At 36.5% G+C, this 21,098-nt stretch overlaps 1 protein-coding gene across 2 annotated transcripts; it reads right to left on the reverse strand.

The window, feature by feature from the left end:
- Window positions 1–8,232: 8,232 nt before the first annotated feature.
- LOC148419134 (dynein axonemal intermediate chain 1-like) lies at window positions 8,233–20,971 on the reverse strand. 2 transcript variants are annotated; one of them, XM_088423562.1, is made up of 20 exons: window positions 20,842–20,971; window positions 20,606–20,650; window positions 20,414–20,506; window positions 20,246–20,326; window positions 19,895–20,021; window positions 19,644–19,693; window positions 19,400–19,552; window positions 19,261–19,320; window positions 19,075–19,197; window positions 18,810–18,894; window positions 17,983–18,100; window positions 17,862–17,905; window positions 17,526–17,773; window positions 17,278–17,367; window positions 16,362–16,449; window positions 16,144–16,223; window positions 14,817–14,965; window positions 14,643–14,742; window positions 11,735–11,920; window positions 8,233–9,317 (listed from the first exon to the last, which is right to left on the reverse strand). In XM_088423562.1, exons 1-20 carry the CDS (start codon window positions 20,875–20,877, stop codon window positions 9,213–9,215), a joined length of 2,061 nt encoding a protein of 686 aa, XP_088279688.1. In that variant the 5' UTR covers window positions 20,878–20,971; the 3' UTR covers window positions 8,233–9,212. The 2 variants fall into 2 exon arrangements, with proteins under 2 accessions (XP_088279688.1, XP_088279689.1); XM_088423563.1 differs by having other exon boundaries at window positions 20,606–20,647; window positions 20,842–20,963.
- Between the last annotated feature and the right edge of the window lie 127 nt (window positions 20,972–21,098).

Here is a 21,098-nt window from a genome sequence, read left to right on the forward strand (position 1 = left end):
CACGTGATGACAATAAAAATGGAGTCACCAAGAGGAGTAGCAACCACCGTGTGAAGGCCACCTACAAAATAAAAGGCATTGGATTGATATTTGGTGTGTATATTTTCAAGTTTACATTCACAGCACATTATTGGCACGTGATGTGATGTATGCTGCCTTTTGTTTGGTAGTGTACGTCTAGTGTAGTTACATGGAATTTAATTGATAAAATCGATCCTGAAATGTAGTAAATGAGAATTTTGCCTCTTTTGTGAATCTTTTTTTTTTTTTAATCTACTATCCATACTATTTTTGTCTTTCTGAACATCATCCAGAAAGAACAATAAATGCTAGCTTTGATAGGATAAAGTAAACGGATGATTCTTTCTGTGTGTTTTATTTATTTATTTTTTTGGAGTCATCCATCTGATGTGTCAGGTTAGTGAACCCCCAGAGAGGGATTAGTGATTAGGAATGCATGACTCAGGGGGCACTCATGGTGTAGGACTTGACTGACAGCGTGGGTTCAGCTGCTATTCACTGACAGAATGAGTGAGTGTGAATGGTTGCCTGGCTTTCTATGGAGCCAGTGATTGACTGGTGATGGGCCCAGGGTGTAGGCTGGCTTTCCTTTCCGGAAGTCACTTGGGATAGCCTCCTGAGCGGGATTAACCGTTGTGGAGCGTGGATGGATAGGGACTCGGGTGGTTAAACTTGCAATCAAACAGATTTCTTGAAATAATGAATTCTTGTGTGGTTTAAGGTTTATTTGCAAATGATTGCTAATTGGCATTTTCCCCGAAGACACGCTCCACTGTGCTGAAGTTGTTTTGTCAGCCCTCTGCGGCGCGATGTGCTTGTTCGCCATAACAACACTCCCTGCGCTGCAGCAGGATCCTGATGTAATTGCGTCCAAACTGTTCCCCTCTCTTTTGCGCTTGATATCACTGCTGACACCCACTAACTCCGACTCAGCCCCGCCCCCCTCCATCCTTCCCATTCTCTCTCGCTCTGACTGTGTCTCTCTGCTCTCTGCTATCACACAAGTCCTCAAGCGGTGCTGCCTCATCTTTGATCGTGTTTGAGGAACAGATGGAGAAGGGGGGAGGGCGGCGCACAAAAGTGGAAAGAGCCTGAGTGACGAGCACTTCGCTCCGTGGACGGCGAAAGATAAGCGAAGCTGCATCTTCATTCAGAAGAGCCTGCTGGGTAAGCGAGCAACTACTGGATTCTTATGCATGTAACTTTTATGCTGACATTTCGTGAGATGTACGATCTGAAGAAAATGTGACCTTGATCAACCTTTCTATCAAATGTTCTGCACGTAAATAGAGTACGCATATTGCAGAGGAGAAAACTTTCACTCTTCCCGATTGGTTATCTTCAATTGTTTGCCTAATTGCCACTGGCATGCTTAGTCACAATCAAAGTAGAAACATTTAGCTCGTACAATTAGCCACGTGTGTTTTTAATTGAACTTTAATGACTACTTACAACTAATTACTCTGCTGAGGGCCCAGAGAAAATAATGCTGCTAGATTTGGGATAAAGTTCCTAACCAAATAATCAGTTTCACTTTAATATTTTGATTTTTTTCTTGTAATTTGGCCCAGTTGCCTCATTTAATACATTCATTAGCTGTGCAATAACAATTGGGCCTTTTGGCAAAAGTATGTGTCTATGAAGTTGAATTCTGGTGAAATTAGAGCAGTGCTTCTCAATTATTTTGTGCAAAACCCCTCCAAGGAAAGAGAAAACATTTCACGCCCCCTTACTTGCGGTGACTATAAATGAGATCATTATCTATGAAAATGGTATCAGGATGCCAAAAATGTATTATTTTTTTAACAAAAAAAAAAAAAACATTTAAAAACTTTCAGCAGATGTTGATTTTGTCTGTTTGTGTGTGTGTTTTTACAGGGATTTATGCAAGTTATAGCTTATTATGAATCTGAAAAAAAAGCCAATTAAAGTGCATCAAAGTGTCTGAAATAAAACACAACAAAACAAAACAAAAACACCAATCTTTGTTCAAACTAGACTCCATTTTGACCAACAAAACTATTAGATGCTGAAAAAAATTAAATGGTTAAAAATTAATAACTGTAAATTGATCTGGAACACAAAAACCAATATCTTTAATGTTTTATTCTGGAGAAAAAGGCATAAAAAATGTGCTGATTTTTTTTTAAAGCAAAATATTCATTAAATTGCGTTAGAAAGAAATCTGTTGACAACAATTTTAAAAGTTACTAACAATGCACACTTTCACAATGAGTGCCACAGCACCACCTAGTGCTGTAAATATGCAATTACACCGTAGATCACAAAAGTAAAGAATTCCTGATTCCATATTCAAGTACCTTACTCGAAAATATGACAATAATAAACACAGAGCTGACTCAAAGTGACATGTGGTTGGCCCCCAGAGATATTTACTCTGCTGTTGAGGTTGCTATAATTAGAAATAAAATGTGACTTCTTTTTTTTTTTATCTGTGTCTGATCACTACTCCTGCCAAGATAATGTGGGGGATATGGTGCACAGTCATACTAAAGGGGAAAAAAAGTGCAATCAATTAACTTTAGGAATCCATGGGAATTATTTCTGCATAATTAAATAGCTTTCTTTAATTATTAATTTTATTGGCCTTGCCCAATGTACATGTGTTGGGTCAGTGGAATTTATTATGGTTGATTAAACTAAATGACTAAAATTGTGTCTGAACACCATAACTGAAGCTTGAATCATTAATTTTAAACAAGCCAGTTCACGCAGTCTCAGCAGATTATGAAAAGTGTTTCTGCTATGTTGATTCCAGTGCATTATGCTATCATTTAATTTTAAGCAAATACATCTTTGACTGTCTCTCGATTCCATTCTGATTTTTGGATTTACACTTTGATCCAGAATCGTTTTTTTAATTCCAAATGATTTGGGATTAAAACGGTTTTATCGACTTTAAAATGGTTTTATCGACAAAGATTTCTGCCTCAATCTATAGATATGCAAAGTATTGTCATGATGGAGTCCATTCTGCTTTGCAAGATACAATGACAAATGAAGAAGTGTTATTTTTTACATTTCAATTTTGAAATTTAAGTAAAGTTTTTTTCCCCATCAAAACAGCATGTTTTGATCCAAACCGCTACACTTTTTTTTTTATTCATTAACACCAACCACTAATGGAAGACGGAAGCCTTTTTGTTCTAAATTAAAATGACTTGACTTACTATTACTAAGTAAAATATGAAAGTAATTTCACCCCTTCATTTCCTTTTATATATGTCAGCTCTTATAGTTTGAAAGAAAGCCACATTGTTTGGATATTTGCTGTTATTAACGTTTGTTGCATTGATGAACCTTTTTTTTCTATATGAGTTGGAAATGTCCAACTGCATTTGAATGCACTGCCAAGTTAGCAGCTAGCGCTAATGCAGAAGACTTGTGCCGTATCATTCAATGGCAATGTAATTAACTAGTGGCCTTAATCAGTGATTAAATATGATGTTTTTTTTATTTTTTTAATGGCGACAGATTGATGGTTGTTTACGCGTAATATGATGGCAAGTTTTAGAGAGTTGTGAGTAGAGTAAAGCTAGCTGTTAGCAACCACCACTTCTTAGGTCAACTTCAAAATAAAAGCATGATATGGCCGTTGCATTGATATCCATGTATTTTCTTTTATTTTTGATTTATTTTGGTTTATTTTGAAGCCAGCCTTCACAGCACGCCTTTGCTGTGTAACGTGATGTTGTCTCTTCTTTGGCAGTGTGCATTTGGCGTAGTTCAATGAATGCCAACAGGAAATGGATGTGTAGAATGTGGATTTGTTTTCTTTTTGTTTTAATTGATAAATAGTAATAATTGGCAAACTTAACATCAATTCTGAATCGGGAATGAGAACCTTGATTCTTCCGTGAGTCGATTTTTTTTTTTTTTGGGGGGGGGGCTCTCTCATATACAGTAGTTTGAAAAGACATACTCAAGAAAATGCAAATTAAGGCTACCAGTTGATGGTTTTCCATTTTCATAGCATCTCATTTTCTGCTCACTTTCCATCCATCCATCCATCCATTTGCTAAACCACGTACTTTCATGAAATTCTTGGGCTATTTCAGTTTTTTTAAAATAGTATTACAGTTATGTGTGCGTGCTTTATTTGTACCACCCTAATTGTGATTGCACAATATTTTTCCAAATCTCTTTTAGACACTACGCGGAGTCAATCACACAAGGACACTTTTTAAGTTTCATCCGAAGAGATGTCTAGGTGAGAAGTGTGAGACTGCTTTTATCTAACTTGGTTAATCACCTGGATGTAAAACACACTGAATGGAAGTGACCTTACTTTACGCTCATCATCAAACGTGGGAAATGGACCCGCAGATAACAAACACCCCCACCCGGCTGCTTTATGAAGACTGATGGATCCTGCCTAAAGTTAAAGCAGAGACTGGACGCTTGAAGCCCCCGCTATGGAATCGGAATCGAGTGCGCCGGCTCTGTCCACAGCGGCATTGGTGGCCATTGTGTGTAACGCGTTTGCCGCCATCTTCCTCCTCCTCCTGTGTCTCGTCCTTTACCGAGCTTGCAGGGTCCCTTCCAGCCCGGACCGATTAATGGTGCTGTCTTCGGGTGAGGGAGAAGGCAGGCCTCTGAATGAAAAGTACCTCCTGACTTTTTGACTGCAGTGGGAGGAGTCAAATGTAGCAAAGCGAACAAAGTGCGAGGAACCACTTGGATGCGCTGAAAGCAATAATTAGGCATGTCTTTTGTAAATACCAAACGACCAGGGGCTTTGTTTAAAAATAGATATAATGTATAGAAGTGGAAGTTTAACGCACACAAACGGAGGAAAATGATTGCTGTAGGTGGTTGCTAAATTTATCCTGTCATTTCATCTCAGCATATTGCAGAGACTGAGCCCGTGTGTGTGCCATTGTCGGTTATAAATCCCAGCAATCTGTGTGCCAGAACTCCTTACAGGGGCGCTTACATAATGGACCAAGAGGCCACAATATACTGGTGTCCTTTTCAAGAAACACTACTCAAAATAAATGAGTATGGCGCTTTTAAAAGTAAGCTTTTATTCATTTCTTGGTTTTCAAAATCAAATTACTATTAGATCATTTCACTAATTTTATCCTGAATACATATTTTTCACGTTGTTTTTAAGAGTCCACAAAATCAGTCCCATGCACTCATATATTTTTTTTAATTTTTTTTTTCATGTGTTTGGATAAAGAAGAGTCTAAAAAAGCTGTCAATAAATGAGTATTTTTTTTTTTTGTTGTTGTTGCAATGTTACAGGAATTCAGCAGTTGTTTTGGACGTTTGTAATCAATGGCCCACATTTGTGGGAGTACGCAGAGGTGTCATATTCATTTTTGTGATTGAGGTTTCCCTAAAACAGCCATTTTGACTGTGAAATCATCATGATTTCTAATCATCTCCATTATATGTTTAGTGCACGACAATTTGATGGATATCTGGTTTTGAAATAAGTACATAAATGTACTTAAAGGGTAGAATATGTAAAAGATTTCATAAGATTTCTGCAGGTATGAGCACATGTAGTAACAAAGTTGAATAAGTCAGACATGGATGGCATAGCACACTATTGTAAAACAAATTTTTAAACATTTTATTCAAAAATACTATGCGGTGGTTAAGAGGTTCTTGGCTGAAAAAAATACTGCACAGGGGTATGCCCTGAATGAGGGTAGAGAACCACTGGTTTAAGTTACGGTAATGCTTGCAATATCTCACTTTTTATGAGATCATTTCAAATTTGGGTACATATTTTAGCAAGTGTCACATAAATTGACACACATTATTTGCTTTTGCGGGCCATATAGAATGAAGTAGAGGGCCAAATCTGGCCCTCGGTCCTTGGATTTGACACTTGTTTTTTTTGAGTGTCAAACATTTTGTGTTTAAATTTAGATTATGAAAGGAAATTTAAAAATGTTATCTTTAGGGTTGGAATTAATTGACAAGTACAGTAACTGATTAGCAAATTAATCAGCGACAATTTTAATAATCGAGTTATTGTTTAACTTTATTGTTTAACTTAAAATGGTCCGAAAGTTTGTCATTTCAGCTTCTTAGCAGTAGGCTATTTCCTTAGTCACCATCCATAAAAGGAGACTTTTTTTCTTTTTTGTTTCATCAAAATAAGACATTTACCAACATCAGCTTTTTCTTTGGAAGACAATGATCGAATCAGAAAATTAATTGATTTTAAATAGTTAGGCGAGTGCAACATCAATTTCTCTAAAGTGGCATTGCGTCATTGTTTAGTTGTTTTTATTCATTAAATAGTAGGGTTTAAACCACCAATAATGAACAGCAAATACTTGAATACAAAATAAAAATGTATCCAATTATTCGATATAATAATTTACCATATTATCCATTTTAATGATCTTTGATAGTGACAGCCCTAATATTTAATCTCTTATGGTAAAGTTTAAACATACGGTGCACAAGAAATTGATGACTCGTTTTTAGCAAGCGCCATGTAAATTGACATGCTTGATTCACATTCATGAGTCGCTTAAAAATGATGGTGAAGCCCAAATCTGGCTCTCGGTCCTTGAGATTAACACCTGTGATTAATAGTATGCCATATGAAATTTAGATTACCATATTTTCCGCACTATAAGGCGCACTGGATTATAAGGCGCACCCTCAATTAATGACACATTTGAAAACCTTTTCCATATATAAGGCGCACCGCATTATAAGGCGCACCCTTAATTAATGACATATTTTAAAACTTTTTCAATCACAATATCGTAATACTCAAAGTAATAACAATAATAACTCAAATAACGCTAAACTTTCAATAGCATAATAACTGAATGTCAATATGACCAACCTTGTTCAACTGTAAACACACAAAAGAAACAGGTAACGCTTACTTTATCAGTTCATTCCCCATCTACGGATCCCAATCTCAATATTGATCCATATATAAGGCGCACCTGATTATAAGGCGCACCTATCAGTTTAAAAAAAAATAAGGCTTTTAGGTGCGGAAAATACGGTATGTAAAAAAAATATGTTATCTTGTACTCACGTTTGCGAAGCAATCGATTCCTCCCTGTGCTTCTGGATGAAAGGATAAACATCTTCCAGATTTGGGATTCTTTTTACTAACTGTGAGAGAACCTTCCAAACGTCCCAAATACATTTGTCAAACAAACAGAGCAGTAAAACAAAGGTTTCTCCGTGTCAAAGCAACATGGATGAGCGAGCCCCTCCAGCACAACCCTGTTGCAGGATTCGAACTGACAAATCACAGTTAATGGACAGAGTGCCTGCCGCATGTGTCCGCGGCGAGATGTCAGGGGGACATGGAGTGGTACTTGACTGAACACGAGCGTCACAACCAAGCGGCGGCATCATGACTCAAAGCAAAGCTCTCCCTGTACTGTGGAATGAAATGGAGAGAGTCTTGGTTCATCCCTGGAATGCTGCCCGGGACTGCACGTGCAAGTCGATTAACATCATTTGTCTGAAGATGTTTAATCTATCAGGATAATTTGTTTTGCTGCTCACTTAGAAGAGTGCTCTCCCACACGCAACATCTTAATCAACTTGTTAAAACATACGGAATTGCCTTTGTCAGTCACTGCAGTCCTAATGTTGCCTGTTTAACTTAACGAATAGAAATAAATGTGTTTTATAAATGAATGTGAGTGACTTCTTTAATGTGACATTTTTTACCTACAGCTCAGGTTGAAATGTGTTTGTTGTTCTGCCCACACCGGAGCAAGCTAACGTGCTGTTATGTAATATTCTCATTCATCCTCGTCATTTCGTTCTTGGCTCAGAATCAATTGCGATTTGACTTTTTGAGTTGTCTTTGCGGTTCGGTTCTCAAGTTGGGGTGCAAGTACACCTGGGAGATATCTGGAGTATAAGTGAGAGCTTACCAGTACCAGAAAATCAAAGGTAATTCTTTTATGTCATGACAGAAACTGTTTGAGTTTCTTTTCAAATTAAGAGCAAATTAAGTGTAACATGGAGTGAATTTTGCAATATCTTGTCTAGTATCATATTGTTTGGTTTTATATGGATCTGCATTATCATTAGTGGCACTTTTTCATCAGATGAGTCAGAAATACAACAGTTGATGTTACAAGATTTTTATCTTCTGGAGTTGCTGGGGAAGATACGCCTAGAGATAACACTACAAATCCAGTACCAATCAAACATGGCTGGCGCAGCATTTTTTTTTCAAGTTGGTTTTTTTTTTAATGTAAAAATGCTATACACTGGCTGAAAAGAAATCCAGGAGGGGTACATTATTGAAAAACATTTATTCACTAATGTCGCCCTTGTGAAATATTTTCAATGCTTTCACATACTAAAATAGACACAGTATATTGTTTCTTTTCAAACTACGAACAAATTAATTGGAACCTGAGGCACTTTAATGCTAAATTGTGTTATAGTGACTTTTTTGCAAACTTATGTTTGCTTTTATTTTGTTATGCTTTATATGGATGCACATAGTCATTAGTGACACAATTTTTCAGCAGACAAGACAGAAATGCAACAGATGATGTTACTCTATCTTCTGGAGTTGCTGAATAAAATACATCTAGAGATAGCACAGTCACGAATGGCACAGCACTGTGTTTTTAGTCTTATTTTTCACCAACGTACCCCATGTGAAGTAGATTTTATGATTCTTATTTGACATGGCAAGAACATTACATTTTTCCTTTCAAAATTCAAGTAATGAAGCATGAAGAAAATTATTTCAAAAGTGAGATAAAGGGGTTTCTATGCCTTTATTTTTATGGAATTATTATTAAAAAATCAGAGGGTACGAACACAGCTCTCATTTGCACGATTATGACTTTGCGAGACACGACTTGACGTCTTTGCATGAATCTCCTTTTTTGATGAATGGATCTGATCCTTTGGATTTGAGTTGAATATGCAAATTAAGTTGGCGCCACGCCAAGCTACCTTGCAAATTACCTTGCAAACCACACGAACGCCGAAGCGGAAATAATAAATCATATAAACATCTTTATTTGTAAATGATTCATCTTTTTTTTTGTTAATAGTATTCCTCTTCAGCGTCTGTGTGGGCATCAAGACCAAGAGACGTCAAGTCGCGTCTCGGAGGTCGTACAAACGAGAGTTATCTTGAAAATACTTTGCACTTGCAAATGTTCAATTCGTTAACTCCGTTTGGTCACCTCTGCTCATTTTGCACTGCTTTGCTCTGAGCCCCTCAGTAAATTGAGCAGCTTCTCCATCTTGGCCGTTTCCACTTCAGGACCTTCGGGGATCTCTTGACCTTTCTTGCCCTACAAACACATGAAGGCACACACACTCACAGGATTTATTTGACCTTTACAGTGTAAACACCAAGAGATTACATATACAGTACAGTTAAGCTGGCTGCAGTTATTTTATTTGGAACGACAATAAAAATAGAAAACTGATATCAACTGCAAACATATACACATTCATATTTGTGTTTCTGAAGATCAAAATTTAAATCATAATTCATCATTAGAACCTATTTTAACTCTAACCCTAGACCATGAACACACACACACACACACACTGCATATTTCTTCCAATATTTGTTTTTCAATTCTTTATAATAATTATTAAAATTCTCAACAAAAGGCTTTCACAGCATGCCAGTAGCCGGGTGCACCAAAACGTAAACAAAATTCTAGACAACAGCCCTCCAGCTCAGATCAATAGAACAGATAATTAGATTATAAAAGACGCTTTACAAACGTCATTAAATTCTCATTTTCATTCGCTGCCTTTCCTTGTAAACGTCAAATAATAGTCGAAATTACACGCGTGTGGGGCACGACATCCTGAATTTTGTTTCTGTGCGGCACCTATTTATAGAGTTGATTTTGGGGGTCTCTCTGTCTATGTTATTAGCATATTGTTGATCATTTTTTTGCAGTGGGTGCTTGTGTCTGATGGCTATTTGCCACGCTGAGGTCCAAGAGCACTGTCAGCGGTGCTGAACTTTGTAATTATGTCCCAAATGTACTCTCAAGGACTGCAGTGTAAGGTTGATAATGATGTGCCACGGGCCTACTTGCGTGTGTGTGTGTGTGTGTGTGTGTGTGTATATTCTGTAGTCACTGTTTGAGATAAACTTATGAATATGGCCCAAAATCCGTTGTTTAATGTATAACGCAATAAGATCATTATAATTGAACCTATTTTCATTGCTCCATTAAGAAGACTGAAGTCCTGGCTTGGTAAAGCCATTATTGCAAATAATAATGAGAAATTAAATTGGATGTGTTTTACTTTTCAATTATAAGTGTGTGTGTGTATATGTGAGCTCACGTCTGCTTTAGATACTAATGTGTTTTCCGTATTTTTGGACTATAATGGGGTTAATGTATTTTTCTGACTATAATGGGCTTTCTATATTTTCATAATAATGGGTTTACTATATTTTTTTCCAAGATAATGCGTATTTTTCAGACGATAATGGATTTATTGAATTTCGGACGATAAAGGGTTTACTATACACTATTTTAAAGACTATTATGGGCTTACATAGTGTATTTTTTTAATATAATGCAATATATTGTGAGTTTACTTTATTTTCATACGATCAAAAGTTGTTTTTTTAACCAAGTAAGTGAAAGTCCATTTACATCATTGAAAAGGACAGAACTTAAAAGGTTAGCTTCAATGAGTGAAAAGACACAGACAAATACATTTATAAAAAAAAAAAAACATCCACTACAGCATACTTAAAGCATTCAGTATGCTGTGTAAAAACTATAAATATTTGAAGTAAGAAAGTCTCTTGTTTATTAAATTAAATACATTTAGCCCTTAGGGCAATATGTTACAAGTTATGGTAATTCCTTTAAAAAAAAAAATATATACCTTAAAAGAATTAATGGGAACAACACACTAGGGAGCTGAAATTTCCAGCAGCTGATTAATATATGTAAAATTTCAAAATGCAACGATTCTGACATTTCTATGTGATTGCAGCTGGAAATGCGAGATTTTGTGTACAAAAATAATCTATTATCCAAATTTTGGTCCATGTAAGAATATCATAATTAACATTTTTGAGATGCATTTTAATAAGATTTATTACATTGATTTTGCATGCAATTTTTGCAACATTCCGTTGAACGATGTCAGCAAACAGAAAATTCTTTGTTGACTTGTGTTTCACCTCAAGACAGTAGGTGGCGGTATAGACCAGTTAATGGCCTTGTTTTAAAGAGCCATCATTGTGTCACAGACTACAAAACCAGAGCATACCATTTTTCAAATTTTTGTGGGTCTTAATAGATTTAATCTACATATAAATGTATAGAAAGAACTGATACTACTATGCCATTATTACACCTTTAAAAGCATTTCCAAAAATAGGAAAAAAAATTAAATGTGTACAGTTTGCAAAGTGTGTGCACAAGGCTGAAGCTATTAACAATTTGGAAACCCGTAGTAAAATGAATATGTCACCAAAAAAAGTCAGGTTAGATCATCTCTTTGCCTCTGGTTTTGGTGATACCGGATGACAATCTAATCTAATCTAACAAAGGCAAAGGGACACAATTGATTGCTAGTTCTGATAGTGGGTAGAGGAGCAGCTGTTTTTCAGTAAAAATGAGCCGTAGGTCATACATGTAGAACAAGTGAGTAATGTGATGTGTTCATTGACTTGGGATATTGACAAGGATGCAAAAACATGCCCGCCAGGGTTCTTTACCTTTGGCTTCTTGCGGAGGTTCGGGGACAGTTTGAGGCTGAGAACAGAGCCTCTGTCATCTCCCACGATGATGATTGGATGGACAGGATTGAACTCAATGTGAGTCAGTTTGCCCTTATTTTTTGCCACCACCGGCTGCTGGCAAATAGCTTGATACTTGTTGATGCTGAGGTCAAAAACGTGAACCTGGATAATAGGATCAGAACACAACATGGCTGAGCAAACAAAGACGATTTTAATTTGTGATTGAGATAGTTGTGTGGAATGTGTACTGCCGTAGCAATGTATATTATTTTACTCCTGGATTTATTATTTTGTCATTTTTGTCAATGTCATAAAAGTAATATACAGTATGCTGTAACTAGGAGTCTGTGAACTGGAGCAGTGGTTCTCAAATCGGGGTACAAGTACCTCTCAGGCACTTTAATTTTAATAGAGTTTCGGTAGGCATCAGCATTTGTAATTTTCTGCTTTCTAATGCAAAATAGGAACGGGATATTTGGGTTTTCAAATTAAGAGCAAATGCATTGGGACATGAAGTAAGGTATTGCTCAATTACTTATCGTGAGTCTTTTGCAAAATATTGTATGCACATATGATATTATTATAATGCATATTGTCATTAGTGGCGCCGTTTTTTCAACAGACGTCAGAAATAAAACAAATGATGTTACACGATGACCACGTGGCGTTGCTGAATAAAGTACGCCTAGAGTTGGCACTACAATTGTAGTTCTAATCAGACATGGATGGCATAGCAGTCTGTTGAATTCATTTTCTACATCCCAAATTGCCTTGTGTTCTGTGGCATTGCGGTGTGGAACTATATTGCTTAAGATCATATGTTTTAATTCTACTTATCTCGTGGAAAATTGCTTCACTCATGACAATGTGCATTCCTATGAAACATAACATAATGTGAGCATCTGGTGTTTGTATATGGAGTCATTAAATGAGCAATTAGTTTCTTCATGTTCTAATTCATTTGCTCTTAATTTGAAAACGTCTTGTTCCGTCACAGCTTTTTAAAGCATTTAACAGTAATTAGATTTGCTGATATAGTTCATCTCGCTTACCCCTGAAGTGCCTTATAACCTCATTTGAGAACCATACAACTTAACCCTCCACTAAGGGCCGACTATTAGTAAAAGTGAAAACAATTCATCGAGCTTAATGTTTGGGGCTGTTTGTCTGTTTATTTGTTTATTTATTTAAGTGAGGTCAGAAAATGGCCGGGACTGAATGAGTTCAAGGAGAATGATGAAAATAAATCAGGTGTCAGTTTGATTTTCCTTCTTGTGCCTTCATGCACGATAGTTCTGCAAAATTCAATGTGCAAAATTTTGTGCACATTGAATTTGTAGCCACTAGTTAATGTTTGTGACAGGGTGATGGTTATATACCAATACGAACCGGAATTTACTATCCTGTTCTGTTGGGGAGAAAAATGGCTCAAAGGTAACCGATCTGGATGACACGGCATAATATGTGAAGTCTTCGCAGCCCGCTCCTTCAAGCCAGCAGATGAATGAGTGTGCCTCCGGGTCACTTGTGTCCACACTAAGTGTGAGTACTGGCTGTACACAAAGCGTCACTGTCGTCAGTTATAATTAGCGATCTGAATGACTTCCCGCAGCCTGGTCTCTTTGCCAGTCAACTCCTGTGTGGTTTTTGATTACCGCCTTCTGAGATTTCTTAGTAAAATTGCATTAGATTGCCTGTCTGTTTATCAAGAATTAAGAGCAATACACATTATGTTCAATTTTCACCTGGTAATTTGGATTTACCAGACAAAAATTATTTTTATAGACCTTTATAGACCTTATTTTACCATAGCATTGCACTACATTGTACTGAGAGGTGCTTTGAGTAATACCCCCCAATCATTGATGCGATATAGAATTTAAATAACACATCTAATTTGTATTAAGAAGATGATGAAGTATATTTCAGGATAATCTCACTCGCTCCTGCTGATATTTCATCTTACTTGACAATTCCACATCTGTTTGCTCTGGTGTGAAGCCTCCCCTCAAAATGAATGAGTTTTATGTTTGTACAGGACATTTTTTCTCATCTCTCAGGCCAACAGGAATGTTGTGGAAAAAAATGATCACAAACAATATCATTGAGTCCAAATGAGTTAAACTGATCAGAATTACATGTAAACAATGAAGCATTTGGAAGACAATTTAAATTTAGTAGTAACCAGGAGAAAAAAAAAAAATTCCACGCTCATTAACATTACAGCCCATTTTGATAATGTCCACATGAATAATGTATCATCATGACAGAATTCTGGCATATGCAAGCGATGCGTATGCTTGGTGCTCTATATTAGGATTACTAAACCTTGGCAACGATATGCGCAGTAATATGTTTGCTGTAATTTTTTTTCTTGAGTTTCTATTGTCACCATATAAGATTAAAAAGTGGCATTCAAGGTTGGAGACACTTTTATGTGCTGCAGAATCTGAGGGTATCTCCAAAAAGATGATTGTGTCAGATATATTTCACAAAACCTTAGTTTGCTGTTATGAAAAAGTGTGTGTTCTAGTCGTCATTACTTTTATTTTGGACTTTTCTGCTGGAAAATTGTGTCACTGATGACAAAGGTTGTCTGTATGAAATTAAACAAAGTAAAGGCACATAAAGTCTTGCAAGTTGCTATAAGATCATTTAGAAATAGGTCACTCCATATTCTAATTAATTTGCTCTTAATTTGAAAATAAACGTACTGTTTCTGTTATCTTCTTGTGTGTTTTTTTTTAATGTTTGTAAATTATGGTGCTGAAACTATTTATCATTCCACTTGTCTAATTCAGTAAATGTCATCCATACTTTGGAAAAGGACCAGCAACTAAGTAGTCATATTTGTCACAAAAAGTCCATTTAAAAGGGTTCTTACCAGTCCTTCTGTTGTGACAGCGGCAAAAACAGTGGATGAGTATGGTGCCCAGGCCACATCACCAACTGGAGAACTGAGCTCAAACGTTAACACGGGAGTACTGGAAAAAAACATTTCCATCAAAATACCATGGGGGAATTTGTTGCAATCTTTCATTTGTCATATCTGTCTTACTTGATCGTGTGATCCCAGATCTTGATGGTCCAGTCGGAGCTGCAAGAGATGAAAACCTTTGGGTGGTAAGGATTCCACTTTACTGCATCCACTGCCATGTTATGGGCAACGTAAGTCTCCAGGAACTGGCTAGAGTAATTCTTGGAGCACTGAAGAAAGGCAACAAAACTGACTGTAAAGCAGAAGTAATGCTGAACACTCATTCTTCTCTCAATATTTTAAAGTTGCATTAAGGAATTTTAAATGTTGGACATTTTTTTTCACCCCATAAGGGCCTGCTTCATGGACGTTCCATCAAGGTTGCAGTTACACGTATGGCCTAAGAGTGTCGTTGTTTAGCATGAAACTTGTAACACCCCTTGCAGTGCCTCTCAAATATTTTTTTGCAAAGCTCCCCAGGAAAGAGAAAATATTCCACGCCCTCCCCACTATGAATAAGAACATTATCTATTTTTAACATAAAAAAAAGAAAAAACAACGATATAAATCAACTAATAAAATGTTATCTACATTTTTCAGGGTTTAGAGAGGTAAAGGTTAGGACTTTCCATGCTTCAAAGTGCCTAAAATTATAAAATATATAGATATCAATCCTTATTTAAAGTAATAACATGATGCTGAAAAAATATTAAATCCATAAGCAATAGTAAATGTAAATTGATCTGGTACATTAACAAAGAAGCACCAGTATCTTCACCATTTTAATCTGAAGAAAAACATACAAAACATTGTGCTGATTTTTTTTCTTCTAAATCACATTAATCAATAAAGTGATTTAGACAAAAAACCGTTGTGGACAACAATGTAAAAAGTTTAAAACTCCTGCACAGACTTTGACAATGAGAGTGCCACTGCACCACCTGTTGCCGTGGATGTGCAATTTCACTTCACACGGCAAAAGCATAAAACGTCCTCCTGGCATCGCATTGCACCGCTAAACAATTTGAGAACTGCTTTCATGCAACATAAGCTTTTTAAAAAATAAAAATAACAAAGAAGCAAAAATATGATTTGCAGTGGGAACGTGTTTGTTTTAGAATAGTTTGTATTTTAGTATTTGCTATGAAAAAAAAGTGTACCTTGAAGAATTGCGTGAAAAGTATAGATGCTCGTTTTTAATATTCAACAATAATGAAATCGTGTGTTTGAAGAGTTGAAAAGCCCAAGTTGAAAAACTTTGGATTGCAAGCCTGAGTGCAGTGACAAATAAAGTGCATACTCGCTCGCTAAATCAGCTTTATGGCTTGTGGGCACAGCTGCTGTATTTCAAGCCACTGACAGTTCATTGACAGCCAAATCATGGAGACTGGAATGAATTTCAAAATACCTTGTGGATTTTACCCTCTTCGGTGCCAACAACGAAAAGAGAGTCGGTTTGATTGTGGAAGTCGAAGGACGTACCTCCAACTGAAGACAACATTTATGTACTTAGGAACAATATTAAGAAGTCCACAATGACAGTGAACATAAAAACATCCTGTGAGCAATATTAGTCATATCTACAACATGTAGTTATGCTAAAACATCAAAAAAGAAAAATCTCACCGGTGCTGTGCTCCCGAATACCATCAGGAGCATCAAACACAGGATCATCCCGTGTAAGCCTGATAGCATCTGAGAAGACCAGCTCATTCTACAGACACACAAACACATTGTGACAAACAATGCTAAACACATTTATTCGCCCACTTGTCATAAAAACGAAAAGAGAGCCTACAGTACTTTAATGCAAAGTCATTCCATTTCAATGAGCTATGAACGTTTTATAACGTGAGATTTGAACAGGAATAATAGATTTCCAATTTATTTTAAACAGCACACTGGGCCAAAATGAAAAGTGAGATATTTCATCACTGAAATCATTTTATTGCTCAGGAATAGGGCTGCACAATTAATCAAATTTTAATCGCGATCACGATATTGGCTGCCACGGCTAATTAAGCTGATATTAACATTTAAAAAGTACATGTCAAATGAAGCACTTTGTCATTCTACCACCAGGGGGCAATGTTTCACGTTTGCATGATAAAAGTCTCTGCTCTTCTCACCCTAATATTTGATTTGCCAGTGTGAAATGGCATTGAGTATATCACCGGATTCGTAATAGATACGGTGCTAACTGTCAATTGAGGCCCAAAATTGGAATCAATTTAGTTTGAAATGACCGAAAATGACATTTTGAGTACTAAGTGATTCAAATTTGCTTAAGAGTAAATAATGTGCTTGATTTTAAGTAGCCTAGTATAAGGCTTCAAAAAGATAAAAGGATAGTCAGGCAATGAAAATATCTAAAAAAAAAACAAAAAAACAGAAAAGTAAAACACAGAAGAACACATCATGTCCTTGGATAACAAAGCCATTTTAAAATAGCTATAATTCATATTCAATGCAACCTAGTGTACGTTCATTTAAAAAAATTAAAACATAAAACTTGTACTATCTCTACGGCTACATTACAAACCTTAATGAGTGTCCAAGACACAACACGGCCATCAGAGGATACGGAATAGAAATTGTGGTTGTTGTCCATGTCGTCATTCTGCCATCGCACCTAATTGAAAAGTCACAATCATATATATATATATATATATATATATATATATATATATATATATATATATATATATATATATATATATATATATATATATATATATATATATATATATATATATATATATATATATACTGTGTACATTCTAAACTCACCTGCCAGACAGGGTCGGTGTGCTTGCCAGTTTGGGCATTGCTCTTGTATTCAGGTTGCAGTCCCTTCTTCTTCAAATTGTACACGCAAACACATCCATCATAGAAACCGACAGCTACCAGATAGGAATGTTGCTTATGAATGTCGAGGCTGAGAACGCCAGCACCTGTCGGGAAGATGTATTCGGGGAAGGTAGCGTTCTTCAAGGTATAGAAGAGAAGCATCCCTTTGCCCTGTTTGCTGAAGTCATCTGACGTAATACAAGAATAGATGAAATTATTAGTGAGTCATGTCAGCTTCCCAGAAAGTCAAATGATTCATTCGTCTTGATGACTTACAAGATCCCAAACCTACACCAAAAAGATCAGGATATTTCTCATTCCTGTGGAAGAAGGTGCATTGAGCGTTAAGCTTGTGCTGCGTTGTTGTGTGTTTGACGATGTGAGGAACAAAGCTTACCAGCAGAGTGCAGTGACACACATTATTTTGGCTTTGTCATAGTGGAACTTCCATAAGGGAAGAAGAGTGCCTTCATGCTCCCTAAATTCATCTGCTGCGTCCTCAAAATATTTGAAATCTAAAAGGACACACAAGAAAAGAGGGTATCAGTTTAGTTGCACTCCTTTGGCAGGAGTCTGTTTATGTGTTATTTTATCCAACAGCTCCAGAAGGTAAATTGGGTAACATCATATGTTTTTCCTGTCCTGGAGTATCGTGTCATTAATGACACTGTCCGTCCATGTAATACTTTACAAAATTAAGGCATTTATAATTTAGCAAAGGTCACAATAATAAAATTTAGCGTTACATTACTTCATGTTTCAATCAATTTGCTCTTAATTTGAAAAGATTGGTGTACTGCTCCCATCATTTGTTAAGAAGCGTTAAATTTTATTTGCTGGAACCTGCTTCAATTCAATTAAAATCTCACATATACACTGAAATTCTATCATGTTCTCCAGGACTAACATTATCTGTTTTATCGCTGGAAAATTACGTCAATAATGACAATGCACATCTATATACAACTTTCTTAAGACATACAACAGTTTGCAAAGGCGTCACCACACAATTTAGCAATAGGTTACATCATGTTCCAATTAATTTACTCTTGGTTTGGAAAATATACAGTTATTGGTCCTGTCACAGAATTAAAACACATTAAATTAGATTTGCAGATACCAGAAAATCTGTCAATATCTCACATATACCCAGAAATTCCTAAAGGGCAGTTCTACCCCAATTTGAGAGCTGCTAATCTACAGCAAAAAAAAAAAGAACAATACCTTGAGCTATGTCATTACATGTATTCTGATTGACCATCCGTTCCAGCAGTTTGACTGCCATGACCATTTGGGCAATGTCATCTCTCTGCAGGGAAAGAGAAAAAAAAGTGGCCTGACCAATACAGAAAAAAATGTGTTTCCTGTGAATATGAAGAAAATAAATCACATATATAGTAATTACAAATCGATTATTTAATATAATCTCGCAAAAGAGAAAGCTGTAAACAGTAGTTGCAGCTTGTATATTGCAAGTAAATTGAGTTACCGGAGTGTCATTAATTATCATCCCTTTGTTTTGTTCACCATCTTTCTTCTGGAAGGCTCTCTGCTTCTCCTTTTTCAATTCTTGTTTCTGCAGCTCCTCTGTGTACGCATCATATATCTCCCACTGAACACACAAAAAAGAATCAAGCATTTGTTGTAGTAGGAGTGAAGTCAGAGAATCCACTACCTGACTTGCTGTGGCTGAATAGTTGCAGCGTGGTGGAGGTACAGTCTGGCAGCTTCTATCCTGCACGGAAACACAACTTGAAGTTTAGTTTAAGGTATAATATATATTTATATATATGTTGTTTGTTGTTCATTCCTACCCGCAGTGCATTATTGAGTGTTTGTGAGGCTCTTTCAATGAAATTGAACTGATTTGTACACTTTGTGTCCTGATCATTTGTTTTGGAGGCAGCACTGTCCGGTCTGTCATCTTCTCCAGCATCCTCGTCCTCAAATCCATCAACGGATGCCTCCTTTATGGAAAATCGACAATCAACAATGGCTTTTTCTCAATTAAAATATATATTTAATGAAATATTTTTAAAAAAGGAGTACACAATTTACCAATGTTTCTATTCCCTCCTCTTCAAGTTCTGTTCGAGTATCCACTGATTCTGGACAAAACATACGTATTTGTTTTCAAATTTCATAACATGTTGACAGCACCTCTTAGTGGTGCAAAGGATGAACTACATCATCATTTTAGTCGTCTGCAATCATTAAGAACACTGCATACAATTGTACAATCACATGGGGGATTGACAAAACAATAATTTTCATGGGCTAGTAAAAAATTTGCAGGTGTTAGTAAGTACCTCCAGAGAGCTCTTCACTGGCTGCCAGCCTGCGAGCCTCATCGGAGTCCTGATGGATAAGGCAACCATCCAAGACGAAATGGACAGCCAATTGATCAACAGCACTAGTAAGCTTGAAAGCACCCTCCTGGAAAAGAAATAATTCAAATGGATTGAATGTGTCGTGCAAAAAAAAAAAAGAAAAAAAAATGAATGTCACATCGGAAATGATCATTGCCTTAGAATGCTTTAGAATATTGTCATGAAGATGCATAGTTTTGCTTTTGAACGCTTCGTTTCAGTCTGTATATATTTTTTAGCACTAATCAAACCTCATTTTCTAGTAGGCGTGATTTCAATATTTACATTTACCTTGAAGCTGTATCGGATGATGTTTTGTGGCGCATGCGGATTTTTTGCAGTCAGAATCCTTGTAACTTCTTCTTTCAGCTCCTATTTGAAATAAACAACGACCACAGTGAAACAATGAGTGAGTAGGTTACCATGGTTGATTTATTTTTTACGTTCGCTTTCCCTTACTGCATCAGTGAGCTCCAATTGATCAGTAGGTTTAATAAGTTTGCCATGCGTTCTTTCATCCCAGGCATAATCACCACAGTCATCTTCGTCATCCTGCAATGTTGCATGCAGTTGCGGAATATTTTCTCATCATTTGTAATGATATAGGAATTAACATAAGGATGTGTAGGAATTGCGTTTGATGTGACTCACCTTTCTCTTACCGGTAGCTTTTTGTGACTTTGCACCAGGCACCTTCTGGTCAATTAGACGTAAGAGTAAAAAAAAAAAAAAAGAAATAACGACAGTATCATTACAAATGTTGCATTTGAACCATGCGTGAACAAAAAGAATCACAAACAATGTCACGTATTCACGGAGCCAGGTCATTTGTTATTTAGTCAACTTCGTGTCAGTTGACTTTACGTTGACTAAGTTCGGAATTTTACCTTTTTCCCGTGTGCTGCAAGATTATTGCCTGGCATCTCCAAAAGAGTAGAGAGAACTTCAAAGGAAAAATCCAGCAGGTGAAGACAGGCTTGGCTGGCCTTGTATACAGGTTGCCGAGACAACCGCCAGTCTCAGTAGAACTTCTTCGAATGTCTTTCTGGGAGCTTGCAAACAACTATTGGTGTGCTTTACTGCCACCCGTGGATAATAGGCCTACCTCTGCTTGACCCACTTAGGTTCTCCTCAAAATAAACAA

This window comes from Hippichthys cyanospilos, chromosome 9 (genome assembly GCF_059441005.1).
Source record: "Hippichthys cyanospilos isolate Australia breed blue-spotted pipefish chromosome 9, RoL_Hcya_1.0, whole genome shotgun sequence".
Taxonomy (NCBI): Eukaryota; Metazoa; Chordata; class Actinopteri; order Syngnathiformes; family Syngnathidae; genus Hippichthys; species Hippichthys cyanospilos.

Excerpts from the sequence above, each read along its gene's own strand:
- LOC148419134 (XM_088423562.1), bottom strand. The coding sequence starts at position 20,877 with ATGCCAGGCAATAATCTTGCAGCACACGGGAAAAAG. Across the intron at positions 19,198-19,260 it reads ATTCAGCCACAGCAAGTCAG|TGGGAGATATATGATGCGTA; the intron begins GTAGTGGATTCT and ends TTGTGTGTTCAG. Across the intron at positions 14,966-16,143 it reads AAGAGGGTAAAATCCACAAG|TGCTCCAAGAATTACTCTAG; the intron begins GTATTTTGAAAT and ends GCCTTTCTTCAG.